This window comes from Equus przewalskii, chromosome 17 (assembly GCF_037783145.1).
Source record: "Equus przewalskii isolate Varuska chromosome 17, EquPr2, whole genome shotgun sequence".
NCBI classification, from domain to species: domain Eukaryota; kingdom Metazoa; phylum Chordata; class Mammalia; order Perissodactyla; family Equidae; genus Equus; species Equus przewalskii.
In genome coordinates, this window is record NC_091847.1 from 721,764 (window position 1) to 734,353 (window position 12,590).

The following is a 12,590-nucleotide window of genomic DNA, read 5'->3' on the forward strand; positions in this document are numbered from 1 at the left end:
GAAGGAGAAGTGGTCTTGGTTCAACTGTCACAGATTCTCAACTTTCTTACTGAATTTTCACTGATTTTCTTAAATAGATGTTTCTTTATTTGCTGTTTCCCTTAGGACCATTTCCAGAGGTTTTCAATGGTTATTTTAAAATAATTCTCACCAGCTTCACTGGGGGAGTGGGTCAGTGGAGCTTGTCACATTGTCTCGCCTGAAGTAGATCTCCATTTTCCCTATTATTATAATGCATTGGTCATTTCATGAGAGTCTTGGAGGAGATAAGGCAGCTAACTGAGCTCATGGCATAGGTACTCAACGTCAGGATCCATCGCTTCAGCTTCCTCATTATATCCCCAACAGCTAGCATTATGCTCTGCACAGAGTAGGCTTGCAGTGTCACTTACAAATGACACTAATGACATTCCAGCAAGAACCGCCTGGAGAATCCTCAAAATAGTAAGGAAGGGAATTAACAGTTACACAGTGGTTCAAAGCATGGAGGGGAGCAGTGAAACCAATCCCACCACTTCCTAGGTGTGTGGCCGTGGATTACTCTGAGCTTGTTATTTTCAACTGAAAAATGGGGTTAATATTAGTACCTATCAGTTAAAGTTTTTCTGGAAGTAAAATAACATATGCAAAGTATTTAACATCTAATATAAGCTTAATAAATAGTAGCTAATATTTCAGACATTGCTAGACACTGTTGCATATTTACATATCAATTCATTTCGCTTTCATATTAATCCTGCAAAAATAGCTGTTAATATTGTTATTTGATTGGTGAGGAGGGAAAGATTCAAGAAGGTTAAATAATTTGCCCAAGGTCACGAGTTGTAAGAGACAAAATCAGGATTTGAACCCAGATCTCTCTGGCTTTAAGCTTCTTTCCATCCAACACTTGTAGAAACTGAAGTACAGGGTTAGTTAGGAAAGACTGGACAGAAGCCGATCTCAAGGCTTAGACAAGCTTCCATCCCATTCCGTGTCTGTTTATACAAGTACAGTCACATTGCAACTCCTGTTTTCACATCACTGACCCAGCCTCAAGAAACGCTGATCCTTCTGTGCTGACCTTTCTGATAAAGACATTATATCACTATTAATTCATATATATATACACACACACACACACACACACCAGAAATACATATAATTATAAAGCTACCATGTGATGGTAAGAGAATCAAAATCTGCTCTCTCTCAATAGTAACAGAAGTGGAGCCTATAGGTTTTATGGGGAAAGAAACTTGCCAGGTGGGGGCGAGGTGCTAAGTCTTGCTGCACCACCTCCTGTCCCCTACGATTCCCTGAAGTTGTGGGGTAAGCATTAATTTCAGCCATCATCACTATGGTCTTAAGAAATATGGATCCCTTTCTCACACCGGAGCTCAAACAGGACACTGTTCATCACTGCAGTACAGCTGAGACTGAGGTAGCTGATTCAAATAAGACTTTACTGAAGTCCCAGGGAGATTTAAAAGAGGAATGGACTGAGGAAAAGCATGGTGCAGGGCTGTCTGGCTGACACAGTGGTTCGTGCCGGCTGGCCCGGCCAGGCTGCTGCCATCTGAGCACGACTGTGCACTCTCCACTCAGGACCACACATCGTCTTCTCAAAGTCCTGACCAAAGAGCAAGAACGCTGTCTTCCTGCCTCACTGGCCCGCTCCTAACACTGGGACACAGCCGTGGGTAAGGATCCGCTGCCCTCAGTGCATGTGGTCCACGGGGGGGCAGACAACAGGTAAATAACAAGCCGCTGACAGATGGTAATAAGTGCTGGGAAGGAATAAATGAAGTCTTACTGAGGAAGCATCATTTACTGAGAGCTGAAGGCTGAGAAGGAGCCAGCACCTTGAAAAGCAAAGAGGCTTCCAGGTAAAAGGAACACTAAGTGCAAAGGCCCTGAGGCAAGAAGGTGAAGGAGCAAGATGGCCACAGTGGCTGGAGTGCAGAGAGCAAGGGACAGGGTGGGGATGAGAAGAGGTAGAGAAACAGGTCGGGCAGAACACACAGGGTCCCCTGCAGGGTTTGAAGCAGGAGTGGGATGTGCTGTGATTTCTACTGTGGTGCTCCCTCAGGCTGCTCTGTGGAAGAGGCTAACAGACTGAAGCTATCTACCATACACAGTACGGCAGTGGTGGCAGTAAAGCAGAAGAGAGTCATGGACAACTCTGACACTTATTTTGGAGGTGGAATCCACAGACTTGCTGACGGATTGGGAGGGGTGTCTCTTGATCCGGGCCTCACACTGGAAATGGCCCTCTCCTTCCTGAGCTGCTTGTCCCTGCCCAGGGCTTATCTCACAGGCCTCAAAGGGCAATGCAGAAGACGCACGTGGTGACTCCCCCTTGCATAAGGGCCTGCCCTCAGGAACAGGGGAGGGAAGGGCTGCTCTTCCTGAGGACAGGAGAGAATGGAGTGGGTGGGAAATGTGCAGTGGGAGGAAAGGCACACAGGTTCCCCAGATGAGTAAGGTAAACTGAGGGACTATCTTCAAGATGCAGATGTGGCTGAGTGACCCCCCAAGTGCCCATCAGCTGAACTCCTACCACCACTGGGATTACCTTTGCTGTACAGAGCTTTGACTTTACGTAAAGGTCTGATTCTTAACACCAGCAGTTGTTAACATACTCATCCGGCAGACGAGGTGACAGAGTGCCCGCAAGGAGGGGTTAGGGTTAGGGTGAGCATGCATGGTCCCTTTTGATACAGAGACAGGAGCACATATGGCTTAGGAAGGAGATAGGCTACAGGAGAGGGACCCCGAATGGAAGGAAGAGGAGAAGACGACCACTTTTCCAGCATCCACCCTCTACCAGCTGGTGTGCTGAGGCGGGGCAAGCACCTCTCATTTCATCCTCACCATCATTAACCCGTCTACCACTTTACACTAGAACCAGCTCCCTATGGCTTCGTTCCCTAACTGCTATCCTCCAAAAAACAAACCCCTGGAATCCCTGGCTCTATGTCATGTGCTGTGTGGCTCCCATTTTCGTTTGTGCTTGTCACTGGACTTTTCCAGACACTTTCTAAAATCGTTCAGCGTGGACGGTGACTCTACTTTTTATGGCCTCTTGATCACTACAGAGCACCGGGCCAGCGTCCCCCGGGCGAGGCGCGCTACTGCCGGCCCGCGGTCGGGAGGGTCGCGTGTGCCGCGTGTTCCCCGCGCGCGTGGCGGGGTCGGGGACGAGCGGCAAGTCCCGGCCAAGCGCGCTCCCCGGCCCCGCTGTGCAGGGCTGCCCGCCTAGTCTCTGCCCCAGGCTGCGCGTGGCCTCCGCCTGCGTTCCCGCCCCAGATGGGCAAGTCTGAGCTGGATCCTTAGGAAGGAAAGCGAGCGCCCGCCGGCTCTACTCACCACCACGGCTGCGGGGTGTCTGGGCGTCCCTCCCGCCGATGACCCAGTCCTCGCACTCGCCTGCGAACGCCGGCGGCTGGGCGCAGCTCGGCGGGCACCTAGGGCGGCCGGCCCCCGCGCGCCGCGCCCGCGCCCGCCGCTCCAGGTCTGCGTGCGCGCGTGCGTGAGCGCGTGCCGGCCGGGCCCGCGACCCGCAGCGGGGTCGCCGCCGCGGCTCAGCGCCCGCCGGCCGGGCAGAAGCGGGCGGCCCGCGGAGGCGCAGCGCCCTGCCCGCTGGGCCCTGGCCTCGCCCGAGCCGCGCGCGCCCCGCGCCCGGCGCCCCGCGCCCGCAGAGGATCCCCGCCGCGCGGCCGCAGAGCTGAGCGGGCGGCGGCCGGCCGAGAGCCTCCTTAGCGGAGCCCCATGATGTCAGCGGCCCCGGAGCGGCGGCCGCGCGGCGGCGGGGATGGGGCCGAGGTCGCCGAGCGGCCGCCCGCACGCCCCTCGCCCTCCGACGGTGGCGCCGGCCCCGGCCCGCTCGCCCCGTCGCCTGGCAGCCCTGCCGCCGCCGCCGCGACCCCCGCGCCCTGGCCCGCGCCGCCGCCCGCGGCCCAGCCGCCCGCGAGCCTGTGGCTGGAGCTCGGGCCCGCCTGCATGAGGGCGCAGCAATGCCCGAGCGAGTCGAGCGGGCAGACGAGCGGCGACCTCGGCACTAGCAGCAGCAGCGGCGGCAGCAGCGCCGGGCTGTCCCCGGGCTCCGACTCGGACAGCAGCGGCGTGGTGTGCGGCGGCCGCGGCGGCAGCGGGGGCATGCGCGGCGCCCTGTCCCGCTCCTGGAGCCTGGAGAGCCTGCGCTCGGCCACCGCCGGTAAGGGCGCCGCCGCTGCCCTCCGCGCGCCGGCGCCCCCGCTCCGCGCGTCGGTCCTCCCGAGCTCCTTCTCTCCTCTCCCCTCGAGACCGTCTTTTCCCCTTTCCTCCCCCCAATTTTTCTGTTTCTCGTTTCCATCTTCTGGTTCCTTCCTTTTGCTTCTCCCTTTTGATTGCTTTCCTTTTTCTGGTTTTGTTCTGATTTCCCTCACCCGCCCACCATCCCTGTCCCTTCTTGCACCCACTTCTATCAGTGAGTTACCAGTGGGTTACCTGTTAGAGCCGGGACCCTGATGGTCCCCGTAGCGGGGCGCGTCGTCACCTGGGAAACTGAGTATTCAAGGTGAGGATGGAATTTGGTCCCTTGCTGCGCTGTTTCCCTTCCCCAGTTTGTTCTTGACGGATGGCACATGTCTGGCTTCGGAACTGCAGCCTCTTGACCTCTATAAAACGGAAGAGATGAGAGAGGGCTCGCTGGCCTAGGGTGAACTGGATTCCGTTTGCCTGTCGTCGCTCCAGGACTGAGGCCCCCAGCCCAGAGGAGGCGGCCGGTCCTGGATCCTCTGAAATAAGCAGGGCAGCTTCCCTGAGATGGGACCGCCTTGGTGTCCCCTGCGACCGTGCGCTCCGTTTAGTGCCCCTCTTTACACCTGGAGAGCCGAATTCTGAGTACAGATTGAGAGGAAGACCTTGACCCTAAATATTAGTTAAGCAGGGAAGTCTAGAGGCGTTTTATGGTGGTTGCCTACCCTTGGTTAGTTGTTAAACTGAATTCTTTGTATTTTACTAATTGCAAACACTCAACAAGTTATTTTTGAGCCCCTGCAGTGGGAGCTATAAAGGAAGATGTGTGCTGCCCGGAAATAGCGGGGATAATATGCCCATTATGTTTATGGCTGAGAGTGGGGAGACAGCCGGTGAGAGCCGCAGGGCCCCGCATGGTGGAGATAAGGCTCTGCGTGTGCTCTGGTCAGAGCAGCAAAGCCCGAGAGGAGGCGGGTGGGGTGGGGGAGGGGAGCGGTGCGGGGGGCGCCACGCCAACATCGGGGAAAAGCATGAAAAAGTTCTCCAGAATTCTGTAGCTCTGACTCCTTCCCATCCCATTTCCCTTCAAACTCTCCTTTCCCTCCTCTCTGGGGTGCTTAAACAGAACCCAGATTGAGGAAACCAGCCTAGATAATACTGTAGTGCCACTTTAAGCAAACTGGCAAAGGACCCTTCCTTCTCTTTGCCCAAGTGGCTTTCCTTCCACTTCCAGTGTTGGAAGCCATACCTTCACCTCAGCAATGGTAAACAGGCCCAGAGAGGCTCCGGGAGGTGGCCCTGGCGCCCCCAAGGACTCCCTTGCTGTTTCTTCCTTCTGCACCAGGACAGGGGCGAGGCATGTGGAGATGGCAGAGACCTGAGATCCAGGGACTGCCCAGACCAGACTACTGGCATTGAGGCAACTTGGATGAATTTCAGCTAACAGCTGTATATGCGTGAAGGTCTGGGGTACTGTGTATGTGTGTCTGTGTATTGTGGGGGGAGGGTGGCCCCAGGTAAAACATAAGGCCCAGAAGGCTGCTCCTTGAGGAGCTCCGAGCTGCCCCCGCGATGGCAGGGCATGGTTTATTTTAAAGCAACACGATGCTGGAAGAGTTGATATGAGACCCAGAAGTGAATGCTATGCCCTCCCAGAACACTGGACCGCTGAGGATGGGTTCTGGGTATTGTCAGGCATATAGGTAGCCCGCTACCTGTGCTCAGGAGGTGCTGGTCAGTAGCCAAGCACAGAGGCCCCAGGGAAGGCATTTTAAAACCCCTCTTCATCCTCTGCTCCCACTTCCAGCCCTCAACCCTCCACATCGTGCCTTGTTTGGGGGGCCCTGTATCGGTGGTGTCCAATACTAGATGTGTGAAAGAGGGCTGCCATGAACGCTGTAGAGCTGTATGAGTCCAGGAAGCCATCTCTCAGCTGGATTCCTGCAGAGAATTAAGCCCTGATATCCTAAGACGTCCATTGTATGCAATGAATGAACTCTCTTCTAGAATGGTACTAGCCCTTTGCCATCCTTCGGAGGAATTGAGAAAATAGGCACTCAAATAATTCTCATTGGATTTGTGGTTCAGATGAGGAAGTCTGGTTGGAAAGGCTGCCATGGAGGAAGACTTGATGGGACGAGCAAAGGGAAAGTTTATTGAGCATCTTCTATATGCCAGGCATTATGCTCCCTGTTACCTCATTAACCACATAAAATCTAGTGAGGTAAGCATTATTATTCTACAATCCAGTGATGAGAACAGGCCCAGAGAGATGCAGTAACTTACTCAAGGTTGCCCAGCTAGGTCGTGTCTGACCAGAGCTTCAAGCCTGGATTGATGTAATCTGAGGGGTGCCTTTGCTGGAGTTGGGTGGAGGCTGGGCCAGGCCTAGTGAGGAAAGGCAGCATGCTGGGGGCTTGGCACGTTGAAGTAGTGTTTTGGCTATTTGCATGCTGTTGTCTTTATTAAATAGTCACAGATTATTTTCTGGGTGCCAGCTACTCCATTTCCAAAATGAGGACGTTCAAATCAAAGATCTGACCTCTTTTCTAATCAACTCTAAAATTCCATGATTCTGGTCAGAGCTGTTGCTTTGGGGTGGGTTGGTATTTATTGCATATTATATTTCTCTTTGGTCTGTAGCTCTAAGACAAAGCACATGTGTGTTTAATTGAACTGTTTCTCTCTTTTTCTTAATCTTTCTTAATTAAGAACTACCAGTAAAAGACCTTTAGCAAAACTTAATTATTGTGCCGTGCTTTTTATGATGGAGTATATTGGTAAACATTTGTGACATTATCAGCAAGAACCAGAAAGGCTAGAACTTGAGGCTGGGATTGCAACTTACCTGCAGGACCGAGTATTAGCCAGGGAATCCAGTGGACAACTATAGACGCTGCTTGTTCCCAAAAGGCTTCTTGAATTTTAAATGCCCAATCTGGAATTTTCCATTGAAATCTGACTTATCCTGCTGTGGAGACAGCTTTCCTTGCAGGCAGAATCTGAAAATAAAATGTAGTTGACAGGGTGGAATGTCCATGGCCCTTCTTCTGCCCACTGCTCTCATCGCCCCCCACGCGCCCGTGGCCTCCGCAGCCCTCAGCTGTGCTATCACACTGCTGTGACTCGGCTAAGGCTTTTTAAATTCTTATTCTGGATGTGTTGTCTGACAGGCTTAATTCTCAACTCAGGCTTCTAGGGTTGACAGCTTTTGCATGGTTCATGTTGTGTGATCTCTGTGGGAGAGAACCCATGCTACTTCCACCTTCTTCTGCAACCCCTGAGGCATGTTTGTGACTCAAGTGGGAATGACTTAGAAGAAGCGTAGGCCTCACCTGCAGTCAGACATTTATTTCACGTTTGTCATGTTCTAGGCACAGCATTCGGCACTCAAGATGGGAGAGAAATCATACAAGAGTCTTGCCCTTAAAGAAATCACAGCACAGAGAGACACTGGCAGTGACAATTCATTATGAAAAGAGCTCTGAGAGAAGAGGACCCAGGGGGAAGATGTGTCGGGGCGCCCAAGCCACTCAGTGGGTGATCCTCCAGAAAGACTCACAGAGCTCAGAAAAGCTGTTCCACGCCCAGTTACAGTTTGTTATAGTGAAAGCATACAGATTAAAATCAACCAAGGCAAAAGGCACCTGGGGCGGACAGAGTCCGGGAGAAACCAGGCACAAGCTTCCAGGTGTGCCCTCCCACAGAATCCCACGGACCTTGCTTAATGCTCCCACCAAGTGTGTGACGGCACGTAGGAAGTATTGCCAACCAGTGAAGTTCACCCAAGCCTTGGTGTCCAAGGTTTTTACTGGAGGTCAGTTACTTAGGTGTGCAGCACCCACAAGGCTGACATTAGTTACTTAGTCTCCAGGCCCACCAGAGCTCAGCCTGTGGCATGTAGCTCAAGGCTCCCACCATAAATTGTTGTTAGTGTATACTGTCTGGCATGGCCCAAGGCCCCAGACGTACAAAGACATCTTATCAGGCACGATATTTCAGGGACTTAGAGGCAATGTCCCAGGAGCTAGTGGAGGGCCAGTGCTTTCTTCAAACGCGTAAGGGTTGAACATCCCCAGTCCTTTGCCACACAGATGAGGAGGCTCAGAGGAGAGGCACCAAACCCAACGTATGAAGGGCAGAGACAGGGAGGAAGTGATTCGGAGAAACCCTTCAGGAGAAGGTATGCCTTAATGCCTACAAGTGAGCTGTGGTGAGGACTAGAAGGGGCTTTCCGGAGAGAGGGCTCCCCTGAACAAATGCAGAAAGATATCTCTGGCAAGGGCACCTGTGCCAGGAGCTGTCAGGGGCTTTAAATGTGCAGGAATTGCAGATGGTATGGAATGGGGAACATAGTAGGAGGTGAGGCTAGAGACTGGAAGATTGGGGCGTGGCTTTGACCACTGATGTGGAACATTTTTCCATATGCTTATTTGCGATCTTCTTTGGTGAAGTACTCGAATCTTTTGCCCAGTTTTCATTGCTTTTTTCATTTTCTTATTTTGGGGTTTATCAATAATTGCTTTAGTTATTTTATTTTATTTTTTTGCCTTTCCATGTACATTTGAGAATCAACTTCTCAGTATGTACAAAATAGCCTCCTGCAATTTTGATGTGGATTGTGTTGAATCCTAGATCAACTTGGGGAGTATTGAAATCTTGACAATATAGAGTTTTCCAATTTATGAACGTTGAACCTCTGTGGCTAGGAAGCCAAGCCAAGAACTCCCCACCAGATCTCACCTGTAGCATCTATAGATTTGGGCAAATTCCTCCCTCTTAAATGTTTTCAAAACATCCCAGAATTCCTAGGCCTGCCAGAGAGGGGCCTCCCTCACTGACATGTAAGCCTGGAAACCCTATGAGCCCAGGATCAGGCTGGTTTTTCCAAGAGGGGTTTGTAAGCTTTGGCTCCATGAAGTTAACCTCGGCTCCTTAAAAGTGTCTGGTTGAATTTGATTAAATTAGCATCATTCTCAAAAGTGACCTTCCAGGCAAGGCTTTGGTTGCATAGCCAGTGTTTCCAAGTGTCCCTCCTGCCATTGAGGACGGCAGATTCTTATGGAACCCACACAAATGATTAGATTCCTTTGAAAATAAGAACACTCAGTTAAGAGCTTCCAAATTCTGGAGGGTCAGGCAGGGAGAAAAAGATACCATTTACAAACGTTTCATTTCACTTTATGAAAACATGGTCTACTAAATAGCTATTTAGGAGTTAAAGATGACTTAAGAGGGAAAAAGGGAGTTCCTTTTTTATCCAGAAAACAGAACATTAAAATATCAACAATGTTGCACATAAAACCCACAATCATCCTTCGTCTGTCTGCTCATTCGGTTTTATGCAATTAATTCTTGCTCCGGTCTGTCTGGTGTTTGCAGTGTCTTGAACTCATCTGCTTCTCTTCAAGAGTTTTGGAAATCCTGACTCATCCACTGTTGTGGTCTCAAAGGTGTTTACGTGACATCGTCAGAGCCCTGAACCCAAAAGTACCTGGCGTAGTCCTTCCCCCAGGCCTTTGTTGAAGAAGACGGAAGCATTCAGGCTGGTAGCTGAAGCATCAGAATGAAACAAAGAACTAGCTAGAAGAGACTTACGGGCTGCAGTAAAATTGTTACTGATAGTTTTAAAAGTGAAAGATCTCATGAGAATTTCCAACAAGAATAGTGCAATGGACAAGGAAATTTGGTGGTTCTGCAGTATACAAAACAAGATAAAGTCAGTCCAAAAATTTCAGGCATCATAACTATGAACATGATTAACCCTATTTTCAACATTACATTCAACAGTTAATTATGTTTAATTTATAAAAATGGATGAACATAATCTTTACAGAGGAAAAAATCTTCAGATATAACATATGATAATCCTGCCAAAATTATGTTATTATATCAAGCATACAGTTATAATATACCAAAAATATCTATAAAAAGATTCAGTAAGTCTGGGGCAGGTCCTAAACATCTGTGCGTTAATAAACTTCCATGGGTGGGTGATGTGGTTCCCCAACTGAAAACCCCTCACCTACAAGATGCTAGATTCCAATGAAAGCAGTAAAGTTGCAACCGAGTTAGCATTTTAAAGCCAGGTGAAGTTATGGGTGCTAACACTACGCTGTTGTTGCATGATGGGAGGCAAAGTAGCACCAGGACTCCCACAAACAGAAACACTGCACGGACAGCGAGGGCATTGGCCATTCTCTAGAAACTTTCCACACAGCAAACGATTTCTGAAATATTTCTGCTAGCATTCGCCCATTCAGATTTAACCTAGGGAAGGCTAGGCAACTCTTCCGACTGGACAGCTCTTCCCATACAGCTCCTCAGGATCAAATAAACTTTAATAATTGTAGTGTTGAAATGAAAGAACAGATGCTTTATGATTTTCCAGGAGCTCTCTGGGAAATACCAATGACAGTTTTAGGTGCAAAAGTTATCATTTAGGATTTAATTTTGGAAGGGGAGAACATCAAAAGTTGTCAAGAGATTTGATCTGAACACTGATTAAGATAGGATCATGGGTTACTGAGAACAATACTTGGCTAGCTAACCAAAGTGACTATAAACTACTTCTAAAATCAACATAATGCTCTTTCCTAGCTAAGGAACTTTTGTCTTCTTAACCAAGGACATGACAAAGTCAACATAAAGCACAAGGAATGATTTTCATCATACATAGAATCTCTGCTGTCTATGTAGCTTACACAGAAAGTAATGAATAACCTTTTACGACCTGTTATTAAGCACAGACCAATACTCCAAGAAAATTTTGTCATTTTAACAGAGAGAAAACCAAATTCTTCTCTTTTTTTGGCATCAGTATAACATTCGCTACTAAAGCTCCTTTTGAAAATCTTATTTAAAAACCCATCAACTCGGGGCTGGCCCCGTGGCCGAGTGGTTAAGTTCGCGTGCTCAGCTGCAGGCGGCCCAGTGTTTCGTTGGTTTGAATCCTGGGCGCGGACATGGCACCGCTCATCTAGGCCACGCTGGGGCGGCGTCCCACATGCCACAACTAGAAGGATCCACAACGAAGAATATACAACTATGTACCGGGGGCCTTTGGGGAGAAAAAGGAAAAAATAAAATCTTTAAAAAAAAAAAAACAACCATCAACTCCTAGTCAGCTCTGACCATGACAAGTAGAATTCCCCTACAATTTTCTAGTTCTGTCTTCATCCCTTACAGTACAACTTCTCGAAGTTGAAAAAGCAAGCCTATTCATTAACAGACCCATCTATACATAGCCTCTCTGGAACATAGAATAAAATAAAAATAAAAAGCAGGAGTACATAAACTTAAATTGTTTAGTAACCAATGATTCAGTATTCTGTTTTATTGAAATGATCTGGATATCTATTGAATATCCTTTAACTACTACAAGGTTAAATTACCTAAAAGATCTTAGAAATTAACTAGAAGGTTAAATTACCTAAAAATCTTCAAAATTATCTTCAAGCTGACATACTTCCTGTTGAAGGAAAGTTTGTCAGACATAGTGATTCAATTTGGTTAAGCACAAATGTCCATTTTTCATAGTCTTTAACATTCAGTAGAAGGAGTGCTAGCTTGCACAATCAGTAAGTCTGCATGAGTTTAGGAAGAACACACCCAAGTAGAATAAAAATCTACACGTGTATTGTTTACCACTGATAATCATTTAATACAGTAAAGATGTAGTTCTATTTATTAAACCAAATATTGAACTACTTAAGATGTTTCCGAGTTAGTTTCTATAAGAATACTTCTGTTTCTTCACATTAAAAGTATTTGAGATTCCATTTCCTTAACTTGTGGTAATTTTAGGAATATTTAATTTATATAAATGCTTATTTATTTCTAAGACAATCAGAATAGAGTTCCTTTAAGAGATTTTATCATCTAATTCGGTAATACTGTCTGGAGTTAGGAAATTATTACGCTTGCACACAGTGAGAGGGAAAAGCCTTTCTAACTTACAGACGTGTAAACACACAGAGAGCTTACAGCTTCAGTTACAAAATGTCAGCCACAGGTCACCCATCATCACAGAAATAACAAAACTCGCTAGTCCAATATTCGCTTCCTGCGGGCGTGGAATTCTTAGCTGATTTGAGCTAGATAGTCAAACAGACAAACAGAGAAGACTGACTAAGAGGATGGTCTGTCCTCCTCCATTCAGCAGAAACGAGCTCTCTATAAGTCATTAATCTGTTTACAGAGATCACCAAATGTTCACACCATGAAACCAGAGAAGCCAGCACCAGCAATAGAGTGAGTACTCAACAGGAACCAAAATCACATCCTTCCCATGCTACTGACAGACCCAGACCCAGGGCCAGGGGTTGGACACAGCACTTCCTTGATCGCCAGTCAGGAGGGAGAGGCTC

The 12,590-nt window shown here is 48.6% G+C and overlaps 1 protein-coding gene and 1 long non-coding RNA gene across 7 annotated transcripts in view; one reads left to right on the forward strand and one right to left on the reverse strand.

Moving 5' to 3' along the window:
- LOC139076726 (uncharacterized) overlaps positions 1–3,500 on the reverse strand; it is a 230,047-nt gene extending 226,547 nt beyond the window's left edge. Inside the window, exon 1 of one of the 2 annotated variants that reach the window (XR_011528620.1) lies at positions 3,352–3,500. This is a non-coding gene — a long non-coding RNA (uncharacterized lncRNA). The remainder of the gene's footprint in view (positions 1–3,351) is intronic. The other variant, XR_011528619.1, reaches the window with a different exon arrangement.
- Positions 1–12,590, forward strand: part of ARHGEF4 (Rho guanine nucleotide exchange factor 4) — a 245,480-nt gene that overhangs the window by 151,045 nt on the left and 81,845 nt on the right. Inside the window, exon 1 of one of the 5 annotated variants that reach the window (XM_070580933.1) lies at positions 3,637–4,198. The exons of 3 other annotated variants lie outside the window; for them this stretch is intronic. In XM_070580933.1, coding sequence (XP_070437034.1) covers positions 3,754–4,198 — 445 coding nt within the window. In that variant the 5' untranslated portion in view covers positions 3,637–3,753. Of the gene's footprint in view, positions 1–3,636; positions 4,541–12,590 lie in introns of those variants that run through there. One more of the 5 variants, XM_070580936.1, reaches the window with a different exon arrangement.